The sequence below is a fragment of the Gossypium raimondii genome, chromosome 11, assembly GCF_025698545.1.
Source record: "Gossypium raimondii isolate GPD5lz chromosome 11, ASM2569854v1, whole genome shotgun sequence".
Taxonomy (NCBI): Eukaryota; Viridiplantae; Streptophyta; class Magnoliopsida; order Malvales; family Malvaceae; genus Gossypium; species Gossypium raimondii.
The window spans coordinates 19,445,348-19,469,968 of NC_068575.1; the positions used below are offsets into that span (position 1 = coordinate 19,445,348).

Here is a 24,621-nt window from a genome sequence, read left to right on the forward strand (position 1 = left end):
ATAATTTATTAATGGATTCATATATTTGAAAACCTCAATGCCTATGTGCTTTGTAATATAATGAACTTACGTGTTTGATATTAAGTGGTAAGTCATTCATATATCATGCCAGGATTATGTGTAAATATGAAAATACCTAGTTATATACGCCGAACTCAATGCTTCTACTATACTTACTCAAGGGTAGTCATTTACTTATCTATTTTTTTTCTTTTCGTGAGGACAAGCAATGACTTAAGTGTAGTGGAGTTTCATCTATTGTAATTCAGTGTAGCAGATTAAACTAGTTTTCATACTTGAGGAGCTTGAATACAAGCACTTTTATCATGTTTTAGTTAAGTTTTTATATTTTAGTTTAAATTTAATAAAAAGTGTATTTTGAGTCTTTTATTGACGTTAGGGGTCGAATCAGGCCTAAAGGCAAGCTAACGTACTTAGCAAGTGTGCAGGAGACAATTCAAAGGTGTAGGAACTCAAATTTGGTCACGATGTTACAACACGGGGAACTTGATGTCGTAACATATGGAGCAGAATCAAGAATTCCAAGTCTACCTTGGGTGTCACACCAAAGTAGTAGGATGTTGCGACACACCCCTGAAGCCACCTCTAAACCTGAGCATTCTGCCTTCAATGTTGCAACACAGACACTATGCTATTGCGACATCAGCCTTGTACGGGAAGTACTTATGAGCCAGGGGTGTTTTGGCCCGTACATTGAAAATTAAACAGAAGAACATCAACTCGTCTAGGGTTAAGGACAACAACAACCCTAACTCTATAAATAGGCTCTTAAAACAATTGTTAAAGGACAGATTTGAGATTTTAAATTTTTTTTATAATTTTAGTTTTTTAGTTTTTCCTTCTTTTAGGCTTTAGGTTTATTTTAGGTTTTTTTATTTATGTTCTTCAGAGAAAGTGAGTTGTAAACGTGATCAAACTACTGTAGATTCTGCAGTTCAGTCAATACAATTCAGGATTCTCTTAAACATTTCCCTTGATTTGTTATTTATGTTTATCTTTATTATCAATTTACTGTGTTTATGAGATCCATGAGGAACTAATCTTCTTATGGGGGATTAGTGAATGGAGGTGTGATTAACTGATTATTATGTAGGGTTTTCTTAGTAGACTAGCTATTTAGAAGATAGTTGTTTGGGAGAGGAAGAACTTAAACCCTAGGATTGATGACCCTAGCAAGCCATTTAGGTGAGAATTAACCCAAAATTGGTATGGCCTCTCCGTGAACACCTTATCCCCGAACCGATCTGGACTGTGAGGTCGAGAGTAAGTAGTTCTTATTGACTTATTAGTTTAGTGGAAGGTCGAGAGATCCTACTGGGTAATGACTAGTAGATTGAGTAGAAACCCAAAATAGGAATTAGTTATGATCACAAAAGTGAGCTAATCACCCATGCTTAGATTTGATTAAGTTAGAATTCATTCACCCGAAGTTCACTTTAGTTTCGCTATTTTTATTTTCTTTATTATAAAACCCAAAAATCTTCTAGTTATGTTTTATCATAGTATGATTTAGTTAAAGTACTAATTAGATCTACTTACGTTTAGATTAGATTTACTTTAGTACTCGCCTCCCTTGGGTACGATCCTCGGAGTACTCACCTATTCTGTTGTAAAAACTATATTACAACTTGACCCTTATACTTGTGGACACCACCTCATATTCATATTTTTAGTTACAATATTCACATTCTAAACATTGGTACGTCCGGAGGTGATCACCTACTAGTAACAAGGTGGGTAGCACACTGGCAACAATGGTAGTGTTAGAAGTGTGAAAATATGAAGCTAATATGACTAGTTTTGGGGAACCTCATATACAGAGCTAAAGTATGACTAGTGATGTGAAACTTGATGCTAGATTGAACATAACTTTGGATGTTGTGAGTGAGATTTGAATAAGGCCCAAGTAATTACAACATATAGATGTGGTAATGTTAAGGATTCTTGATATGCATATAGAATAATATAGTATCTTGAATAGGTTATTGAGTTGAGTTTAGATCAGTGTGAACGAGCATTGTGCAGGAGAATACCAACGTACCAAAGTATCTTGAGACACAGAAATGAATAGAAAGTTATCATAGAAATATTTAGATGGAAAGATATTCACCACTGGTAGATGTGTATACGGTAGCAATCTTCAACAGGTTTTCAAACAATATTTTTTTAGGCCCTATAAGAGTGTAGGATTTGGATACTTGTATTTTAGCCTTAATTGTGAAAAGGTAATCAATTAGCTGAAAGATAAGAAAATAAACTGAGGGATAAAAAAATAAAATGAAGGATGAAAGAAGATTGATTGGTTAAAGGTGGCACTAGATATGCAAAATTCTCTACCTATTTCCAAATAAATTTCGAGAATGAAATTTCTTAAAGGAGAAGAGAAATGTAACAACTCAATTTTTGTTGGTATCGAAAAATTTAGTTTCGAGGTCAAACTTATTAAATCAAACTATTCGAAAATATTAAATTGAAAAGTTTATGAGAAGAATATGAAGTTAGAAAATAGAATCATTGAGTAATTAATTAAATAAGTTAATAATTATAGTACAAGGACTAGATTGTGAGTGACTTAAACTAAAAGGTTGGATTAGTAGTTAATCAAGTCCTTAACATGCTATTTTACTAAGGCCGCAAGAATAATTATCCCATAATTAAAATTTCCAAATAAAGATGATCTTATCCATCAATTTCCATTACCATTAGCATACTTAAATCATGGACTTTGGTTTTTATTAATTTAGTTTATTTAAGCTTATAAATAAATAAAAAAAATTAAGTATGAAAGTCATTCATCTTTTTCTTTTACAAATGACATAAGAAAGAAAAACAAAAGGAGACTTGCATGCTCATTCCCTTTCCTTGCCATGAGCTAAATCAAAGATTTGCTAAAGAAGAGACCAGAACATTAAGTGACAAAGGAAATAATGGACAAACATTAGCAAATTCAGTTTATTATTATAATTTGATCTTCTTACATGCAAGCTTAAAGATATTAATCCTAGTTGTTGGAATGAAAGGTATTATGTTTAATGCTTTGATTTGCTTAGTATAAAACCAAGCATGTATATGTATTAGTGATATTGGTAATTGATCAAATACAATATGTTTGTGTTTTTTGAATTACGAGTATAAAAGAATCGGTAAGTATTAGTTAAAATGATGATAGATTATTTGATAATATGTGTGCTAATGCTATGTAATAATTCATTATGGATGTTGTGTGTTAATGTATAGCATAAATGCGTAAGTATACATGTCAAATCAAGTAATAAAGTGATGAGTGAGTATTGTATCCTCAAGGATCGTAATTGATTAAAATAATTGGTTATGTTATTACTTATGAAATTTACTAATGAAATTGTACAAAAGAAACAGATAACAAATTGATAAAGAGACTTAATGAATGGATTGATAAAATCAATTATGAATGAAAATATGTTAGGGCAATTGAAATGTTGTGGCAATTCTCAAAGGCTGGGTGGGGGGGATTTGTACTGTTTAATGATAAAGGTTGGAATTAGTCAAGTGTTATTATTATATTATAATAATGCCATAGGAAAATCTTGACCATTCTATTGCTCAAGAATTTACTACTATAGTCTGTTTCTTTCGAAAGCCAGACTTTAAGCTATCATCCTGAGTTTTTGTATGTCTGCAGAACTCGAGAATGATATCCAGATTGTTCTTACTTTCACTGTACAAATCGCAACTTCTACATCTAGAGTGCTGCAAATATTCTTTTGAATACTCGCCTGTATCAACCAATAATAATCTAATCTATTTAATCTTTTCAGAATTATATTAGATCTAATAACATACCATACAATAATCTATGTCTAGAGCTTGCATGCATGCATTTAAAATAATCACAAATCGAATGAAACAGTAATCTACTTAAAATCACACCATGTGCATTAAAAGAAAATAAAAATTCCCCTAGATAATTCCAACCCGATAAGATTTAGCTTATGGGTTGGACATTCAAATCCAAAACAAAACCATTCAACGTCATCATTTAAGTCTACGAATCACAAAGTTTAAATCAGAGATAAATGAAGAATTGCAGGAAGCTGTCGCTACTCCATCTTTCACTTTAATAATAATATTTGATGTAAAACCCAGGGCAAATTTCTCTTCCTCTTCCTTGTGTCTGTGACTTTTTTGCTCTGTAAGCTGCTATCCTCTCCTCTCCTCTCTTTTCTCTGAGATTTTCCATGAGGTTCTGATTTAGAGAGAAAAACTACTCTCCAATTTTCTCTCTCCCTAAAGTCCTCTCTGTTTTCTTTTCTCTTTCCTCCTTTACAGGGTAGGTCCCTCCCTCTCAGCACACACCTTTTGCTTCCTCTTTTCAGGGTGGCTTATCTGGTACAAGTATAGTTGGCTGAGAGTGACATCGACTAAGTGTTACGTCATCTTCTTGGAATTGTCGGGGCATTCTTGTTGGCAATCTAACCAAAAATTTGTCATGGCAATATTTCACTTCCTTCATTTTCCTACTATTTTCTCTCTTCTCTTCTTCATCCTACACCAACTGCCAACTACAACCAACACCTTTCTTCCCCAATAATAAAAGTAACAAATAATAACATTTATAGCACAATCCAAGCTTAGTTATGCAATGTTCTAAAAATATCCTAAAAATGCAAACATATTTACTTAATTACAAACAATTAATTCAATCTAGAGCTTTGAAATATAACTCTTTTCAAGAGTTATCACACCCCCAAACCTAAATTATTGCTTATCCTCAAGAAAAATATGTATGAGTATGCATGAATGCATGAATTTGCCAAAACACACAGTTACCATATATACTGCTAAACATCTGTCGTATATTCTATACCTCTATTCTCATCAGTCTTCTATTAAAACAGAAAAATTGGTTCAAGTTTTATGGGCTTGTTTAGCAAATGAAGTGCAAAAAATGTTTCCTAAAAATAAAAATTCCTAAATAAATATACAATTCTGACTATAGCAGACCTCTCTTAATGTATTTAGGTTATCTATCCTCTAAAGCCAGTTTCTCTATTTTCATTTATTCTGTCATTTCAAAATTTTAATTACAAATATTATTTTTTTAGGGAATTCATCTTGTCACATGATTTCTTTTCTTGACAGTCTCAATAGAGCATACACTAGATTGCTAGGTAGTATCATGCCACAATTTGAATGTAGTTCACTCATGAAGCTAAGGCTTTTAACTAAAAAGATTAATGGAGCAAATAACTACCTCCTTAGCTAATCAACCTAGAACCAGAGTGGAGTGTCCCTAAATCATTATTACTAATATTTTTTTTACCCACTCTTATTTGAACTTGTTTTTCTGATCAATAATACGATGGAGAAAACAAAACATTACTGGCCTACTCAATAGTTCCAAACATTGGAGTGTAAAACTATTGCTATGGTATTCCTTATTATTTATAACCAAATTATTGAATTTAGGTTCAAGAAATTCTAAATGCGTTAAAAGAACCCTACTACAGATTAATTGCAATGATACTTAAGTTATTATACTTTTAGGAATCAGTTTTCAAACAACTATCCTAAGCTAAACATGCTTAATCAACTATAACAATTTTCTAAATTAATCGAAGAGTTAGTATCCTCATCAAACATCACCGATGGCAATATACTTAGTATAGTTTGGCAGTTATTTGGCCTTTGTATGTAATGAAAAAATGAATGACAAAATGCATGAATATTAGAATATCATTAACGCATGATCAACGAAACCTATATTTACAGCACAACACACCCCCAAACCTAATGGATGCCTTATCATTAATGTATGAACAATGAAACATTTGAAAAATGCAAAAACAACAACTTACAATTATAAAAATGCAATAACAACCAAATGTAAATGCATGTTATAACATGACAAAAAATGCAAATGAAAATAAAAACAAAAGCTCAGAAGGAATTGGGGTTACTCTAATTGGGTTGGGTTGATTTTCTGGTAGAGCGTTTGTAGCACTGCTTCCTTTCCACTTCACCAGTGATAATTTTTTTTTTCAAACATTAGTAAATAATTTTGTAATTATACTCATATAAACCAATACACTATAAATTCAACCTAAATAATCATTTAAATCAACATACTTAATCCAATTAATCAAAAACCGATTTGACAAATTTTTTTTGATTTACTTGGTTTGATTAGTTTAGTTTAATCGATATTTTGTATACCCTTACTAGAGGTGTACAAGGGTTGGGCTAGGCCCAACCAAAATTTTAGGCCCGTTTGTTAGGCACAGGTCCTACCCAAAAAATGGGCCTAAAATTTTGCCCAAGTTCGGTTCATATAAAAATATTAAAACCCAGCCCACCCGTATTAAAATTTTTATATTATTTTTTATATAATTTTTTTAAAATATATATAAAACATCAAAAATATTAAAAATATTAAAATAAAATTTTCCCAAAAAATTGAAAATAAATTAAAAAATGTATACTTAAATAGCACTAAGATATGTGCAACTTAACAAGCAAATGCCTTTAAAATAGTAGCAAAATTAACTATAAAATAAGAGTTATACAATATTCAAACAATAACTATAAAATAGTAACAACATAATAGTGAAATAACAAGAAAATAACAACAAAACAGTAAAAAAAACCAGCAAGAAAATAGTAAAAAAATCAGATATTTTTTTGCATATTCGGGTCGGGCTGGGCTTGGGCCAAAAAAGCCTTACCTGAGGCAAAATGGGCTTTATTTTTTGCCCAACTTTATTTTTCGAGCCTCTATTTTTACCCAAACCTTCTCACTTTTTAGGAGGGCCTTCGAGTCGGGTCGGGCCTGGACAAGTCTAACCCCTACATGATGATGCATTAGTAATTTGAGAAATGTATAATGAAATGATATAATAAAAATGAGATACTATGTACATGATGTGGAAACATTATAAAAAAAAATTGTAAGCCAGAATACCCCGAAGGTGATGTGACATAATGATTTGTTAATATATGTTTAATTTGTATATTAGACTTTCTATGGTCAGTGTGTGAAAGTATTTGTTCCTTTTGCAGGTGTTGACTAAATTTAGGATTTGTTCGTGTAACTCGGAAGTATCCAAAATTTTATAATTTAACTCAATCAATGTTCATACTTCTTTGATCATGAATAGTAGGTGACATGTATCTAGATGCAGTTATGAGTTGTAATGTCATTTTGGTCATTTGCTATGTTTTATATGTCATAAACCTATAAAGGTCCTAATGTTGAACTAAGAAGTTTAATTTTGATGAAAATGAATGGTTGTATGAATTATATGTTTTCTCTTAAGTTGATATGGTAGTTAGAATATTAAAGCTCAATGACTTATTATAATGAACATATGCAGGTATAAATTGGTGTCCCTTTTGTATAAGTTAAACTTTGCATCTTAGACTTTTTTTTTTAGACATGTATCTTAGACTTTTTTTTTTTTTTGAGATATGTTGGGAATGTCTTAAGATATAGATTGTCTGGTCTCAAGACATAAGGTTCATTGTCTTAAGACAAGAAATATCAAAGCTAGATGTTTGAAACAAGGGAGCTAAGTCTTGAGACTTGTCCCGAGGCAAGAACCCTAATGTCTCAAGACAACCAATTTCGAAGCTAGAGATTGAAAATAGGGAAGGTCTATCTCGAGAGATGACTTTAATGTCTCAAGACGCACTATTCAATTTTGATTATTTGAGTTAAGATTTGTATCCCAACTCCATGTTAGACCTAGTATAACCTCGAGTCACTTTGAGAGGGTCCACTTAATCTTGTGAATGTGCATTCATTGGTATATATTGAATTTAAATTACATGTCACATTATTTGATTTAATTATTAAGAAAATAAACAAAGTTAGACTAATTTGTTCTAGCAAGGTAATGTGAAATCATGTATTCGAATTCAGTGATTGGGTCAGGTTGTAGGGGTGTTATATATAATTATTTTAATATAGAATGATTCAGAAATTTCTAAATTATATAAATTGTGTTATTTTATTAAATATTGTCAATATTAATTATGTATTATTGCTGTGTTGATTATTTAGATCATAAAACTAGTTTGATTAAAAACACAATCTAAATCTCACAAATAGAGGTGATCATAGGTTGGGCTACCCAGTTCGGCCCGATGGCCCACCCGAAAAATGGGAGGGTTTGGGTAAAAATATAAGCCCGAAATATGGGTTTGGACAAAAAAAAGACTGGTTTAGAAAACGGGTCGGGCCACGGGTAAAAATTTTTTGGCCCAGGCCCAGCTTGGCCTGGCTCGAATTATATATTTTTAATTTTTAATCAAATATATATATTATTTTTAATCAAATATATATTTTTTATTTTTAATCAAATATATTTAATTTCGGTCGGGCCGGGCCGGGCTCGGACTTACCAATTTTCTTTCGGGCTAGGCCTGGACAAAGTTTTAAGCCCATATTTTGGGCCTAGAAAAACGGGCCTAAAATTTTGTCTGGGCCATGCCCGAACCCGGCCCATGATCAACTATACTCACAAATTAACACTATTTATATATTACAATTTTAAATTTTTAAAATTTAAAAAAAATTCAAATATCATCTAACTCTAGAGTATCTCAAAATTTCTTACTTCATAAATATAAACGGCCTTCTTTCCCAAAGACAATCTACTAATTTGACTAACTTCTCTATCAACCGCTTCCTCTTTTGACTCCCTTCTTCTTCTCTGATAAAAGCAAACTCTCCAAATTGTTGACCAAGCAAGTTTTGACAAATAAATAAATTTGCTAAAAGTGGGCTCAGTGCATATGAATTCACTGCCTTAAACTTGGAATTCCTCCATTGGCAAGTTTGCAAGCAAGTATAAAAAAAAGATACGCACAAATTGTCCCAAAGGCATGTTATTTCATCATCTCAATATAAATTTCTCCAGAAATGAAAGAAAAAGTAACAATAATATATCATCAATCATCACAACAATCACAAACAAAATTTGAGCCCTAATAATACAGGTAAACGTGTGTTGCTTATACAAAACTGAATCCAGGATCTCTATCTAGTCTTCAAGACGACTCTGCTTCCCTGTGGGTTTTGGTAGTTTCACTGCTTTCAGCAGTTTCACTGGTCTCCTTGCTTTCACCTACATCTGCACTCTCTGATGACTCTCCTTGTTCAGTTTTTGAAGGCCCTGGACCAGCCGATACTTTAACCATTGCCGGACGTAACAGCCTGTCTCCCAGCTTGAATCCCTTCTGAAATTCTTGTAGAATGATACCTTCTTCGAATTCAGTGGAATCCTCCTGCATGATCGCTTCATGCAGCTTTACAACAGAGACAAAAAGCAACTTGTAAGAAAATTATTAAATGACCTAAGGAGGTTACTTGTAAGGTTTCATGCCTCGACTAAAATCTAATATTCATAACAAAATATCAGTACTCATAAACTCACCGAGTCAGCTCGAATCAATCAAGACTTGGTTTGCACTAAAAGCGTATCCAGGTCTTCACAAAACCTGAACAAACTCGTCTAAATATTTGAGAAAGCTCATCAAGTACTTGACTGAATAACGAGCCAACTCGGTACTTCGCCTGCATTAAGCCAATAATCATTATGCCAAATAACAAACCAAAATGAAACCAGTCATCTAATATTCAAATGTACTGTCCATCATTTGAAAATTAACTAGAAAATGTTAATTGTATTCTCTTCCATGATTATTTCATATTCAGCCTTTGAAGCGCAATTTGTTCATGAACTGCCTCCACAACTCATTGATAACGACAACAAGAGCAAGGTAAGCGAAAATTTCAATGAGGCTTATTTATCAAATCCATGAAAGGTGAGACAGCAAAGAGTAATAAGTACTAACTCACCATTGGATCAAAAGGATTTCCCACTGTGTCCACAGGTTCAACGCCCAGTGAACCCAAAATCTCCATAAATTGCTTGTATATGCTTTGATAGCTGTTATTGATCTTCTCTTCTCCCTCTGTCTTGACCTTAATTTGGGCTTTAGCTCGCTCAAAATTATCCAAAACAGGCAACAAATTTTCCAAAACCTCTCCTTGAGCATTTGCTACCAAAGAAAGGCGCTCTCTCTCTGTCCTCTTGCGAAAGTTGTCAAAGTCCGCACCAATCCTAAGAACTCGATCCTTCTCTGTTGACAATTCTTCTGACAAAGAAGCCATTTTCTTTTCAAGATCAACTTTCTCATCTTCAATGGATTTTAACAATGCTTCTATATCAGCAACTTTTGACTCATCATTACTTGCCAAAGCTTCTTTGTATGATTGGAGCAATGATGAAATGCCTGAAGAAGATGTTTCTTCAACATCACTGCTCTCATCTGCAGCAGTATCATCTTCAGCAGCAACATCAACATCTGAAGAGTCCTGTTACATATATATCCATCAGGATGAAAAATGCAGCCACATATTTCTGTGACAATACAATAAAATAGATCTATGTAAAGAAAAATATTGCAAAAGAATAGAAAAAGATGGAAAAATATCTCAATCTTTGAACCTTGTGCCAGGCACCCCACGACCTTAAAAGAACCCGATCAATCAACCTTAGAGAATCATGTTATATGACAATGATCGGGAAATATTAAAATCAAATACTCGACCTGATATTGCTTTCCTTTCGTGTCAGAATAAGGTGCATTTGTGAAAAAGTAGGGATATCAACCTTCTAGCAAGTTAGGATGTGCTGGATGTTTTAACACTGAAATAAAATTTCATCAACAATAGGAAAAGAAGAATAATAAAAGTGTTAAGGACTCAACTCTTTAAAAACCAGAAATATATATGTATCGTTGAGTAGAAAAGAAGGTGCAAGCCACTCGATTCAAGGATCAATATGGTAGAATGAGTTAGGCTAAAAAGAGATCATGGAATAGAAATATCTAGAAAGGAGTAACAGCAAAAACTCCTCCTATGACAGGTTATAGTAGTCGTCTATTTGAGTAACACTCTTCCATCATTCAAGGATTCTACAGAAGCTTGTGATTGCACATCTACTTATCTGGCATATTGAACATTTTGGCAGCCTAAAACATACTAGGTGATACATATAATACGATCTTAAAGTTGTTTACTGGCTTAATATACAGCTACAGTTATAAAAGAAAAGAGGTTAAAGCCAACAATTTTTTTCAGCAGAATTGCAATTTGCAAACTTACACAATGATAAAAGGACGTGTTGTAATTGATAAACAAGAAGATGGAAAATTATATTCTGTTAATAAGGTTTTAGCATTTACATCCCACTTTTACTGTATCTTCCAATGGATCACCTACAACGGCAAAAAGTTACAAAGGGGTGGCGTTGGTTCTCATTTAGTGAAAAGTATTCCAACTGACTTCACCTTAATTACATGCTGTTTGTGTGGAAGAAAAGAAGTTAAAGACTAAAGCTTTATGAGACAAAGTAAAAGTATTTAGACTCTCTACCAGACAAGTAAATACAGAGTCCAGGAAAAGAAAGAAAACCCGAAGGATAGAAGATTAATTAACGCTTCCTAACATAGCAACCTATAGGCTCAGGAAATAAAGATATTGTAACAGCAAAGTAAAAAGGATACAAGGGGGACAGAATAAACAGCTTATCATCAAAGCATTCAAAGTCATAAGTCTTTTCTAAAGATATGCATAGGCAATATAGGAATAGCTAATTAATATATCAAAGTTCAGTTGTGACATTATGGCACAAACAACTGAAGATAGGTTACATTCATCTCTAGAAAGGAGCCAACCACCAAATTTGGCTATAAATTTCTATCACACCATGTTTCACTTTCAGGATGAATAGCATTGAACCAAGTATAAAGTTGGCCACTGTAAATTAAGGATATAACATGCCTAGAAGCCTAGAAACTACACAATAATTGTTACAAAGACAAATGCACTTAAAACTCAAGTCCTGATTCCCTTCAACCAAATCTTCATCAGTTTCAGCTTGACCTCATCCCCATGGCCTAAAAGAGAACGATCTCCTAGTTCATTGCTAGATTTCACTGATTCTTTTCAATCCACACAAATTGCTCATTTGCTCCTTCATGTGAATTTTAAAATAATTTGATTGGATTCCATTAAAAATCCCTCTAAAAACTCCTAATCATAGAAAAGCTATGATAGCCACGAAATATCAAAAAGCTTCCGTGCATTAAACTATTTAGTAAATGGTAATTGGGAAATGCTAAAGTGAACGACATTATCCAATACCGTGTCGAGTAGCCACAAAAAGAAAAAAAAAGTTGATTGCCCCAACATTCGATAAACTATGTCTTATATTTATTTGAACATGGTGTGGGACAATAAACGTAGGACAACTTAACAATGCCCATGATAACTACTAAATGTGGGAAAAGTAGCCGTCTATAGTCGGTGAAGCATATCCAATCGATAAAGCTACAAAGAACAGAAGATTTTCGATAAGAAAATTCCTCGATACAGCTAAATTCTATACATTAGCAAGTTACCATCTTTTTTCTCATTTCTAGCAAGCTTCAACGTTAAGTTCCAACACCCATACATGATATTATCAATTTTTCAAGAAATATAACATAAACGTATAAACTAGGCCAAGAAATTCACACCCAGAAAAAAATGGGAGCCATTGTAAGTTACCTCAATTTGGGGTTCTTGAACTTGTTGTTGGGTATGAATAGTGTCAGTTTCACCTCCAGTGGAAGCAAAAGGAACCAAGTTGAGGAAGCGAAGAGAGGGAGTGAAGCTGAAGCGGAGGGGACGGCTTGAAGGAGGAAGTCTTTGTTTCAAGCAGACATGGAAGGGCTTCGAAGAGTTTAAGGAAAAGGTTGTAGCAGGTGGAGTTAGAGGAGGAGGGGACTTAAACGGCAGCGTCTTAATGAGAGTAGCCATGGGAGAAGAAACTATCTTCAGAATGCGAAGAGTGAGTACAAGGAGAGAGGGAGGTGTAGGGAGAGGAGAGAATGAGGTGGGTGACAGACAGATAAAAGAGAAAAGCTGAGGTTTGATTTCGGCCGTTGGATGATTGTTTGTTAAGCAGATCTTATCGACCGTTGCTTAATTGATTGATAATAACTATATTAAAAAAGTTATTCAAAATTATATTTAAATACATAAATAAATCTTCACCACATCCTCTGACTAAATTTTTTGAAATATATTTCCAATATAAAATTTCTTCTTCCACCTTTATCTGGTGGAAGGAGCAATATATCCATTCCATCCAATATGCGTTATAAAATTATTTAAATTTTAAATTTCATATTTTTAATAATATTTTTAATAAAAAAAAAATGAAAGGCACCGAGCGTTCTTGTCCCAATCACAGACAGCTGAGTATAAAACAATCAACATTTCCTTTTTCTTTCGGAAAAACAATAAAAATTCCCCCAAAAACCAAACCTCTAAAATTTCCAGTTTCCCTCGATGCATGCTGCAAAATAAAGTATCCGGGATGGTGCATATTTTATGTTCAGCCGTATATCTCTTAGAAGAGCAAGGGGAATAATCACTGTTACCGGTGATATCGGTGATGGTTACCTTGGTTTCGACCAAAAAAATATTCATGCTGGGTTTTTATTATTGGTTTTTTGAAGCTTTTTAGGGTTTGTTTGAGGTTTTTGTTAATTTTGGAAGATCATTATTTTCTTATATTGAGAAATGGGAAGTAGAAAAGAAGAAGAAAGAAACGAAAAGATAATAAGAGGTCTCATGAAGCTGCCTCCTAATCGTCGTTGCATTAACTGTAACAGCGTGGTAAATATTTTCAAGCTTTTCTTTTAAATTTTATTTTATGAGGTCAGGTCGGGAGGAGGTTTTCATAGTTAAGGTGTGCTAGGGATGCTGGCAAAGCGTGGGAAAATGAAAAAAAGAGATGGGTTCTGAAATTTGTTCTTTTTTGTTACTTAAAGTCTCTTGGAAGATTTAGTTTTTAGTTGATGGGTTAAGCAGGATGGATAGAGATTTCTGGTTATGTAAATGGTTTTAGAAATGTGTTCTTTTTGGGGGTTTTAATTTTGTAAGAAATGACTTTAGCTGATTGTTGTGATAGTCAAGTTCTGTTTGGAGTCTAGGAAAGTAAAAAAAAAAAAGGGAAAAAAAGAAAAAAACGAAGGTGGATTTGAGGTTATAGAAAATGTTTATTAAAATGAGTTTCTCGAATTTCATGAATACAATGCAACTATTAGTAATGAATTTCAAGATGGTAAATAAGATGTTTTAAAAAGGGTGTTGAAATTTGCTTTTTCGTGTCATTTTATAATTAACTTGGACTAACAGATTTCAACTTCCAAGTTTTTACCATTTTTTTCCTGCTCAAATCAGGCTAACCCGGTTCTTCAGCATTACTTGAATGGATTAAATTAACTTTATTCGAGCTTCCAGTGTTGAACTTTTTTTTTTCCATTTTAATGTCCTCCATTTATTTTATATTAATTTTTGGTTCTATCATTTCAGGGTCCTCAGTATGTTTGCACAAACTTTTGGACTTTCGTTTGCATGGCTTGCAGTGGGATCCAGTGAGTATTTTCTTTTAGTTTCTCAAGCATCCACAATTTTCCCATATAAATAATAGTCACTTTTGTGAAGCTTTACATATTTGGTAGTATGTAACTTTATCAGTTGTATACATCAATACATTATGATTTTTGCAATTTAAACGTTGTTGTAACTTTTGTTGTTTCTCATTTTTATGATGTTAAGCTCCTTAACTTAAAGATTTATCTCATCATTTGTTCGAATTTGGTTGATGGTTGCTTCTTTGTCTTTACTTAGCATGATTCTGTTGGATTACATGAATCAGAATCAAGTCTTTCGAATCTTTATCCTTTTTTGCCCCATCTTTGTGGTAATTTGTGTTTATGTTAAATTGTATTGCAGTCGTGAGTTTACTCATCGTGTAAAGTCTGTATCAATGTCAAAGTTCATTTCACAAGAAGTTGAAGCTCTTCAGAATGGCGGTAATCAGGTTTGAACTAGTGTTTCATTTGTTGTTATCCATGGAAAAGTGGGATGCTTACTGTGATGGTTATAAGATGTTCTTCATTTTACAATTTTCAGCGTGCAAGAGATATATATCTCAAAGATTGGGATATGCAGAAGCAAAGATTACCAGACAGCAGGTGCAGAACATATTGTATATCACTTTCATCCTAGCATGATATTAAGGACTTTGGGTTTTCTAATAACTTTTTTCCTACTGCAGCAATCCTAATAAAATCAGAGAGTTCATAAAGAATGTCTATGTGGACAGAAAATATACATCTGACAAGCCTCCTAGAGACATGCAGGTATTTCTTCCTAGCTAGTATATCATCTAGTGGTTGTGAGTTTTCAAATTAAAAGTTTTTGTTAAAAGTTTGTGCTGCACGGCTATGTTTCCTAAAACCCTGTTTCATAATTAAAAAAATGAAGAGAATATGGTTTTAGTTGTGGATGGTGTAGTCCGAAGTTGAACTTTTGCTTTATCTGTTTTTCTTAGAGAAAATTGGAATACGATTTTTGTTTAAGAGCCACCGCTCATATTGGTGCTTTCTAAACAAACAGACTGGCCAATTTTTAGATATGGGTGTTCTATGTTTGTTTCACAGTTTTATTTGAGTTCAATTCACAAAATCCCAGAACAGTAGTTTAAAATATAGTCGTCTTAAATGAATTTGGCAGAGCCTTGGAAATCAGGAAGATAAGAGAAGGCGCCCAGTTCTTATCATTCTTATTCTGAAAGTCCACCTTATGACTATCAATATGAAGATCGGCGTTATGGAAAACAAGTTGCTGCCATGCTTTCTAGGAAGCCTGGTTCAGATAGAGGCTTCTATGTGAGGAAAGCTTCTAGTTTTGTATATAGTCCTGGCCGCTCAAGTGGTCACATTTTCGAGGACAGGTTTGCAAATGAGGCTTCTGCTCCTAGAGTGTCAGACTACTCTGTATCCAGTGGAGGTGATACTTTCAAATCTGGTACAGGGTCACCAAACTTTCAGAAGGAAGTTGTATTTGGCAGCCCAAATTCTCAACCTCAAACAGATATCTTAAGTGAAGATGCACGACATCAAACAAGTAATTTGTTTGTGGACCCAAATTCTAAGAAAGATGCTGCAGGGATTTCGCACCCACAGGTCAGATATCTCAGACTTCTGATTCTTTTCAAGTCATTTTCAACGTCTGGAAATATACAATTCTTGAGGAGCTTTGTTACCATAAACACTATCTGGGCTACTTTGCATTCTTATTAACATCAAGAAGAAAGATCAAATCTACATGATAAATCCTGTAGCCTATACCATTTTCAAAAGTATTCCAGCAGAACTTACTGTTCTTTTGATCTATTTATTCAAAGTGCAGGCATGTATATTATGGTTTTGGTATCAGTTGCTTCATGTGCATACTCAGTGAATTCCCAAAGACCTATAAATATCTGCACATTTGGGAGATCCTATTGGCTTTCTAATGAGTGCTAATGTTGCTCTGCTAACTTTATGACGGTTGGAATGGAATCTAGCTAAGGTGTTTAATGTGTTCCTTTAGTGAACGTATGTTGATACAAGTTGGAATGATCATAGTGATACTAAATGTGTGAGATGCAAATTAGTCAAGCAAATGCACCTTTCTCTTTGTTTTCTTTAGAATCTTAATTGTGTTCTGTTTATCATCTCATTTGTAACTGACACCAGAATTTTTGCTTTATGTAGAGAACCAAATCCTTGGGAAGTTTTGGCTCAATTGATAAAAATTCCATGTCTGTCAAGTCATGTAACTCAGACATTGGACTGGATGTTGTCTCTGAGCCAGAACAAAATGTTGGTTCCCCTCATAATAAAGCATCTAGTTTTTCCCAATCATCTGTTCCTGTGAATTATGGTGGCCCGGATCTCTTTAATGCATGCAACACTTCTGCCTCTCCACCTATATATTTGTTTCAGTTACCTGCAACCTCACCAGTTTCATCCGAGAATGTATTTCATCCTGCGGCTTCTTTGATGCAACATGGGAATTCATATCAACCTTCACCATCTATTCCATCTGTAGACCTATTTGCTGGGATTTCTGAGCAGCCCCCAGCTACTAGTTTTGGCAGAAAATTGCCAGAGTCACCTGTACCTAAAACTGAAGAATGGGCAATGTTTTATATTCCTCAGCATGCAGCTTCTGGTCCAGTAACCAAAAATCTTTCACCTGCTGTAATGCCCAGTCATGGAGATTTGTCCATGAAGTTTGACCAATTGCAATCACTAAACACAACCATGCAGTGTCCGCGATTTGAAAATTCTAGTTCTCTTTCTTCTTCAGTAAAGTGTAGTCAATGGCAAGAGGGGTTGCATGATGGTCGATCCTCCACCGCTGCAAACTGCACTCAGGTAAGCTCATTGCAGTCTTGTGAAGAACAAGAAACAAATTATGCTGTCCTACACAACTTGTCCTATATTTCTCCAGTCAAATGTATGGTTAAGTGATCCATTTTCTTTAGCAGTCATGGAATGCTTTTAATGGTTCTTCTGAATCACTTTCTCAGGAACCACTAGTAGCATACAATCATTCAGCCACCACTGATCTACATTTGGGCGTAGGAGTTTCAGAGGTTTGCTACTTCTATTTATAATGATGCCAAATTTTTTCTGTTCTTCAATTTATGTTTAAAATATCTGCTCCTGCAGAGCCTTGATAATGATGGCTTCCCAACAGCTATATATGGGGATGGCATAGCACCACCATATGTGCCAATGGTGAATCCACCTTTGGTTTGTTCTTTTGACTTAATAGTTCTTATCATTCTTTTGCTTCTTTAATCTCTTTAGGTTTTTAACATCCTGAATTTTTCAGGGAGAGAACCAATTGCATGCTGCTGGTCTCAAATCAACCAACCCATTTGATCTTCCTTATGATTCTGAACTGGAACGAAGTGATATGGTATATCATGCATGTTGATCCTTGAATATCTTTATATGTATTTGTTTCAGTAGAATTGATTGATGTTCACATGAGGTTAAAATGTTTCTCTGTTTTATCCTTACTAATGCCCTGTTCTATTGACTGGGATTGTACAGTTTCCTTACAATTTCTTTTAAAGGGAATATTTCCTGTAATTTGATCTGTATTATTAGCATGCTTATGTTCACTTTGTATTTTGGTTGGTCTTGCTGAGAACTTGCCCTTTTTTGAGGCCTAAGGTTTAAGTTTTGTAGAGAGGGGAGGTTACACTATCTATGTGCCTCCCTTTTAAGGATTATTAGAGACAGAGAGGAGAATGGACACGTTCCTTGTGTTTTCTCTCATGGTTAAAAGAAAAGATGTACATCAACATAGTTGTTTTGACGAATTTGCTTTAATGTTGCTTCTCATGGTTTGCCTAAATATTAGTATTATCTAAATATGTGTGAGATTTAAACCCAAATGTGAATTAAGTTTCCATGTTGTAACTAAAGGGTGACAATTGAAAATTTCATATCAATTATCTCGTTAGGCTGTTCCTTCAATTTAATCATTTCTGAGCATCTGTAGCATTTTCTCAACAAACTGGCTGTTGTTTTAGTTATTTCACCTACCTGTTTTGTAAGTTTCTGGATTCTAGTGGACATGAATAATGTTTTTAGTAGATGAAAATGCCAATCTTTAGTGTGCTTGCAATCACCTTCTTGTGATGGAGGAGATCAATACTGTTTTACCTTTACTTTTTCTAGTCCATGCTTTCCATTAATTTGGAGAATATTACTTGTGGGAAGGGCAGACAATATTTAAATTATTCTAACAAAGTTCTTCCTGTTTTATGGCATATTTCAGTTTTTGGATATGAGTTCATTGCAAACTGCACTTCCTAATGCTCAGTTGTCATCTACCTTTCTCGGTGGTGTGTCGCAACCATGGTTTCCTCAGAATCCAGTGACCCCATATATCCCAGGAACACAAGGTAGTCGTTGTTTTTTCCATTAGTTAGCAGTAGTTATTAAGTTCACGTTGGCTAACTGATCTTATTGGATATGCGCTAAGGAAAAGAAAAAGGAAAAACAGAGCCAACTGATCTTTGGAAAAGCCTCCTGGAAACAGACCATGAGGTTTTCCTAAAGTAGATTCTTGATTTTTTATTTTTTTTGTTTATTTCTACAGGTGGCTTAGCAGTATTCATGTCTGGTCAAGCACCAAGTTCTCAATTATCGTAAGTTATTTTATTATGTTATAATCAATTTTATAATTCATTATTGTGTTTCCCCAATGTACTTCATTATATATTATATATTCTCCCTTTTCAAAGAATTATGATGTTTTGGCTTGTTGTTTTAAAGTTTAAAGTTCTTAATCTTTGCTTGTGGAATGATGTTTTACTTCTGTGTCGATAAAAGACCATATCAGCAACCTCATATTTATTGAAAAGAGGTAATCAAGAATCTGCCTGGAATTTTTTAATCTTAAGTTAGCCTGCTAGAGAAGAAATATGTTGCATGACATTAATGCTAATTACAATTTTCTCAAGTAAACATGTTTGATTATATTATGCTTATGGAAGTTAAAAAGGGTTTCCTACTTTGGCAGGAATGTCTCAACCCAAGGGCCCATTGCTTCCATCGGAGGAAATCCTTTTGCATAGAATTCTACTGGCAAAGGTTGCATTTTAGTTCTTTTGCAGTTGGTGATAGTTTCTTGGTGCCAAAAATATAAGCCAATGTCTCGGTGGATTAAAATTAAATCTACGGAGAAGTCAGTCTGTTTTGTCTTTGCAAATAAGAATACGATGCCTTGGACCGAAAAATTCCTTATAGTGTTATATCTACTCTTGTTTATACATTGTGAGTTATGTTAGAAGCAGTGGTGCAGCAAGGGGAATGACAGGGGAAATAGGTTTATAAGGTTCTTGGGGGTGGATATGATTTGATTGTATTATACTTGTGCTGGTCCATAGGCTTTCTAAGCGATTCTTGTTTGTATATATTTTTTTATTGTTTTACATTGTTGCAAATATGGGGAGATCTGTATAATGTTGAACTATTTTTCTCTGGATCCTTATATTTTTTGCCTTACATTAATTTCTTTTTCTTTTTGTATATTGGACTCTGGAAACAATTTAAGTACTGTAATGTGCCCTTGAAATCTTAAGCCTGTCAAGGCACGTTTGGTTGGGGAGAATGGAATAGAGCTGTAATAGAATAGAGTTGTAATTAGTAATTCAGTTGTTTGGTTGAATGAAATGAAATAAAGTTGTAATAGTATTCTTGTGTTTGGTTGGATGAAATAGATGTTGTAATAGCATAAGGAAAATGACTTAAATGACCAAAATACCTTTAGTAGAAATTTTTTAGATAGATGATTATTGTTTTTAAATTTTAATAAGATTATTATTAAATATAATTTAATAAAAGAATAATAAATGATTTAATCATAATTTAACATAATTATTATTAAATATAATTTAATAAAATAATATATAATTTAATAACATTCTTAATATGAATTAATAAAAATCGTAATATATAATATTATAAAAATAATATATAACTACTTTATTATTTTAAACACAAATTTAATGTGCTAAATGCTCCATTATCAATTTATTTTTCCTTGCACTCTTTTCTTCCTTTAATAAATTTCTTTTATCTTTTATATAATAAAAATCAAGTTTATGTAAAGATCCATCTACAACCATGACTGAATCAACAGATTATCATCTTTATAAACATATCATTTATATTTTTATATAGTTAAATTAAAACACTTGTTCCTCATCAACAGATTATCAACTTGCACACCCTCCTTTCCTAGCGTATCCTTTAAGTATTGAGCAGCAACAGCCACCTCCTCAGGAGGGACTTTCCTGTCGTGATCCCAGCAGGCATAGAGCATTTTTAATAAATCTGACTAAATAGCCTTGCAGTAATTAATATGCCAGTAAATTGTGCTCTTGTGATGATTGATGTGAATAACAATACCAAAATTCCATTAATCCCATTTGATAACAGAACATAACATCATAATAACAAAACATCACACTGTTAGCACAGCAGTAAAGGACATAGCCAAGACACGAGAAAAGGAAACAATCCAAAAACAAAGTTTCACCTGTCAAGTACTCGCCAATGATCACCAATTTTGGCATTTACATCATCTATTTCCTTTTCAAGATTTTGGAGCATAGCATCAACCTAAGGAGTGACAAGAATGGTAAATACTTTTCTTTGAATCACATCTGATAAGAAAAGATAAACTATCAGAAAAAACTTGGTTCAAATAAGCACTGAAGAAAATTTACCATTTCTTGCTTTTTCAATAAGCACTGAAAAAACCTCATCACTATCAGACACTTCACCAGAATGGTCAGTTTCCTCTTTTACAACTCTATATGCCTTAATGGCATCTTTTTCACCATCTGTACCCTTTTTGTCTACATGCTATTATAAAGTTCTATCTGCAAAATTGGCAAAATCCAACATCAGCAGAAAATAAAGGGATACAAATAGAACTAGAAAATTTATCGTTTCTTTAATGATTTTTCCAAGTTAAAAGTTCCAAATAAAGACTAAATAAATTTTCTACTAACCTAGCAAAGTCACAACTGAAAAGTCAATGCTTAAAACATCTAGTCCAAAAGAATGAAAGAATGACATTGCACAAATACTATGTTTTATCTATTACACTAGCTTAATTTGACTTTTGAAGAAAACTATTTAAAAATAATGCATTGACCTCATTCCCTTGCAGTTCTTTACAATAACCAAATAAAAAAATATCAAAGTTTATAACATACCTCCTTATTTACAAGACTAAGGAACTCTTCTCGCTCTCTACTCACAGACTGCATATTAGGAACAAACTAAAGTCAAATCCACATTGCAAGTGGCAATGCTATGAAGATAACAATAAAATAACAGAATCAACAGATAACAGTCACAGACAAAAATCTTCAAATAGAGTCCTTACAGACGCTGAAGCTAAAACAACCAATGCACAACTGATTTCACAAAGCTGATCTCTTTTTTCTAGCGCTCTTGTTATAGCCTATTCTTGTGCTTCTCTAGCTGTTGGGGCAGTCATCTCTTTCAATGCCATATCCTTTTTTCTAGCCTTAGTTTCCTTTATCCTTGCTAGCTCTTCTTCTTCTTCTTTCTCTTTCTCCTCCTACAAAGGTACCAATTTAAAACAACCAATGAAATTCAAAGAACTGCATAAGACCAGGAATATTGCTTTTGGGCCTTTTTTTAAGCTATGCAGAAAACTTCAAGACTAAATGCCTCTATTTTAAGCTAAGATTATATTGAACTCTTTCACAACAAGCAAGGTCAACTGAGCCCCATAGGAGGCAAAAAATAATAAACAACTTACAATAAAGGAGACTATTCATATGAAAAATAATATAAAACATTACTTTTTCAACCTTGATCAGTTCTTTCTGCATCTCAAGGTACTCCAGCTTCCTTCTCCTTTCTGAAACAGAATCTTCAAATGGTAGAGCTATAACACCAATAGTATCCACAACTTCATCAGGTAGAGAAGAAAACGTAGCCCGAATAGCATCTTCCAGCTTTAGCTTTCCTGATATAGTGAATGCCCTATAGGGGAAATAAGAAAAAATACAGATTAAGATTAAATTAGGAAAACAAGAAGAAATGAGTATCAACTGTTGAACTTCAGTGCCAGCAAAACATTGCAAAAAGGCCACATAAAACACAACTCCTGTGATGCCTATGATTCCCCCTAAAGAGGAAAAATTCTTCCTTGAGAATTCAGAATCAAAATTGAAATTCGAAAGATCAGAAGGTATTTCTCTAAATCTAATGAAAAAGAACAATCCAAAATCAACATTGAGAAACCAGAAAGAAAATAGAGGAAGAAAAATACTGGGAAATTGGAACGATTAGAAAGAGGTACCCTTACATTCTTGAGGATTTGATTTAACCTGGAATCAAGGCTTTCTTTTTTACACTGATCTTCTTCGCCATGGTGGCTGTTGTTGTTCTTTCAAACCCCTCTTCTTGCTCACTCCAAACGTTCTACACAGGTATATTGGGAGAATGGTGAGGGTAAAGAGAAAGTAAGAAGAGAAAGTTTAAATAAAACAAAAAAAATTCATTCTCACACGATAATCTTTGAGATTTATTGGAAAAATCTCAGATGGGAGTTGGGAGTTTGAAGATGATGTAAGATGGGTATAAAAGGAAAGAAAAATAATTTTGTATATTACTGGAAGCGTTGAATAGCCATTCATTAGAGATGGCATTGAATTGTTATTCAGTGGTTTTGAGAAATCAGGCTGTAATGGCTATTCAATGAAATAGGTTTTACAGCCAACCGAACCCTTGAATAGTTTTACTTCATTGAATAAGGGAGGAATAACTAAGCCATTCATGTGAACCAAACAAGGCCTCAATGTCTTGCATTCTGTTTGTAGTTTTTTTTGTTATTTTGAATAAAGCATGGCTATATAACATGGGTGTATATGCTGCTTGTGTTTCAGTACAAATTATTATGGTTGATAGGGTGCGAAGGTGGTTGAAAATGAAAAGAAAATAAATTTTAGGTGTTTTTGATAGAAAAGAAAAAGTTAGAGAAATGAAATTATAAAATATTACTTCTATTTAACCAATAAAGAAAAGATGAGGGAAAACTAATCAGTTAAGAGAAGGGAAAACTATTAAACCCTAAACCCTAAACCCATAAAGAAAATGAAAGTGGTGTGGGTTGTTTTCTTCGGCCAGCAACCGAAGAGAAGAATCCATGCCCTTGGTCTCTTTTAATATCAATTGTATCTAGCCAATGCTGCAAATTTTGATGGTGTGTCGCGTAATGTAATGCATCCATTGGGAGGGACAAATGGCATCCAAACCAAATTGAAATTGTAGTGGCAAAAGTTACACTCTTTGAAGAAATGTTCACCTATTTGGTTCTGTTGCATGTGAATATGTCACGGGTTGCGGATTAAAGTTTGTGATCATTGAACATAAAACGTCTTATAGAAGTTAACTTATGAAATGGGGCTCATTTGATTTAGGGGTGTTCAAATTTCGGTTAAAACCGAATTAATAGACCTAACCGATCTAATTTGGTTAATCGATCGGTTAACCGATCTAGTTCGGTCGGAGGTCAGTTAAAAGTGTTTTGGAATTTTGATTAACGATTAATTTGGTTCAAAATCAAGTAATTAACCGAATTAACTGAACATAATAAATAATATTATATATATGTATTAGGCTATTACTAATTTGGTTAAACTGGTTAATTCAGTCAAGTGAATTATCAATTTATTTATTTATATGTTTTATACTTGTTTTAACAAAAAAATAAAATATAAATTATAAAATTCGGTTAATTAGGTTAACCAACCCAATTAACTGAAATATTTTGGTTCGGTTAATTCTTTTAAAAAAATTTTGGTTCGGTTAACGATTAAAGAATTAAAAGTTCGGTTAATTCGATTGATACTAATTCAGTTCGGTTAACCATTTGAACACCCCTAATTTGAGCCACAAGAATTGTCTCGATTTTTGGAACTCATGGAGAAGCCTTGGTGATCCAATGAAGCACTCTAGTAAAATTAGAGTTACCAAGGTAATTAATGTAAATGTTAAGGGATAAAGATGATAGAGTTTAAATCTTAGAAATAGGCACAAATCTCGACCGTCGATATAACTCAATCTGTACTGTTGGTTTTGGGGGAGTTAACTATA

General features: G+C 33.4%; 2 protein-coding genes and 1 long non-coding RNA gene across 6 annotated transcripts; 1 reads left to right on the top strand and 2 right to left on the bottom strand.

The window, feature by feature from the left end:
- Window positions 1-8,873: 8,873 nt before the first annotated feature.
- LOC105804368 (uncharacterized) lies at window positions 8,874-13,008 on the bottom strand. The gene is made up of 3 exons (XM_012636961.2): window positions 12,620-13,008; window positions 9,863-10,381; window positions 8,874-9,309 (listed from the first exon to the last, which is right to left on the bottom strand). The coding sequence occupies exons 1-3, from the start codon at window positions 12,869-12,871 to the stop codon at window positions 9,052-9,054; spliced, it is 1,029 nt and encodes a 342-aa protein (XP_012492415.1). The 5' UTR covers window positions 12,872-13,008; the 3' UTR covers window positions 8,874-9,051.
- A 308-nt stretch (window positions 13,009-13,316) lies between these two features.
- LOC105804367 (probable ADP-ribosylation factor GTPase-activating protein AGD14) lies at window positions 13,317-20,169 on the top strand. The gene is given in 14 exon segments (XM_012636955.2): window positions 13,317-13,735; window positions 14,435-14,496; window positions 14,858-14,945; window positions 15,038-15,099; window positions 15,183-15,267; window positions 15,641-15,671; window positions 15,674-16,092; window positions 16,666-17,331; window positions 17,487-17,552; window positions 17,629-17,712; window positions 17,795-17,881; window positions 18,752-18,878; window positions 19,076-19,124; window positions 19,499-20,169. Coding segments are annotated over 14 exon segments (1,977 nt in total). The 5' UTR covers window positions 13,317-13,639; the 3' UTR covers window positions 19,554-20,169.
- A 348-nt stretch (window positions 20,170-20,517) lies between these two features.
- On the bottom strand, window positions 20,518-23,344 carry LOC105804365 (uncharacterized). Of its 4 annotated transcripts, none has more exons than XR_008190699.1 (7): window positions 22,832-23,344; window positions 22,323-22,506; window positions 21,878-22,075; window positions 21,705-21,752; window positions 21,210-21,365; window positions 21,020-21,102; window positions 20,518-20,774 (listed from the first exon to the last, which is right to left on the bottom strand). It is a non-coding gene; the product is annotated as an uncharacterized LOC105804365 (long non-coding RNA). The 4 variants fall into 4 exon arrangements; XR_008190700.1 differs by lacking the exon at window positions 20,518-20,774 and having other exon boundaries at window positions 20,844-21,102; window positions 22,832-22,947; window positions 23,034-23,343; XR_008190698.1 differs by lacking the exon at window positions 20,518-20,774 and having other exon boundaries at window positions 20,844-21,102; window positions 22,332-22,506; window positions 22,832-23,342.
- Window positions 23,345-24,621: the final 1,277 nt, after the last annotated feature.

Excerpts from the sequence above, each read along its gene's own strand:
- LOC105804368 (XM_012636961.2), bottom strand. The coding sequence starts at position 12,871 with ATGGCTACTCTCATTAAGACGCTGCCGTTTAAGTCCCCTCCTCCTCTA. Across the intron at positions 10,382-12,619 it reads TTCAAGAACCCCAAATTGAG|GACTCTTCAGATGTTGATGT; the intron begins GTAACTTACAAT and ends TATATGTAACAG. Across the intron at positions 9,310-9,862 it reads GAAATCCTTTTGATCCAATG|CTGCATGAAGCGATCATGCA; the intron begins GTGAGTTAGTAC and ends TCTGTTGTAAAG.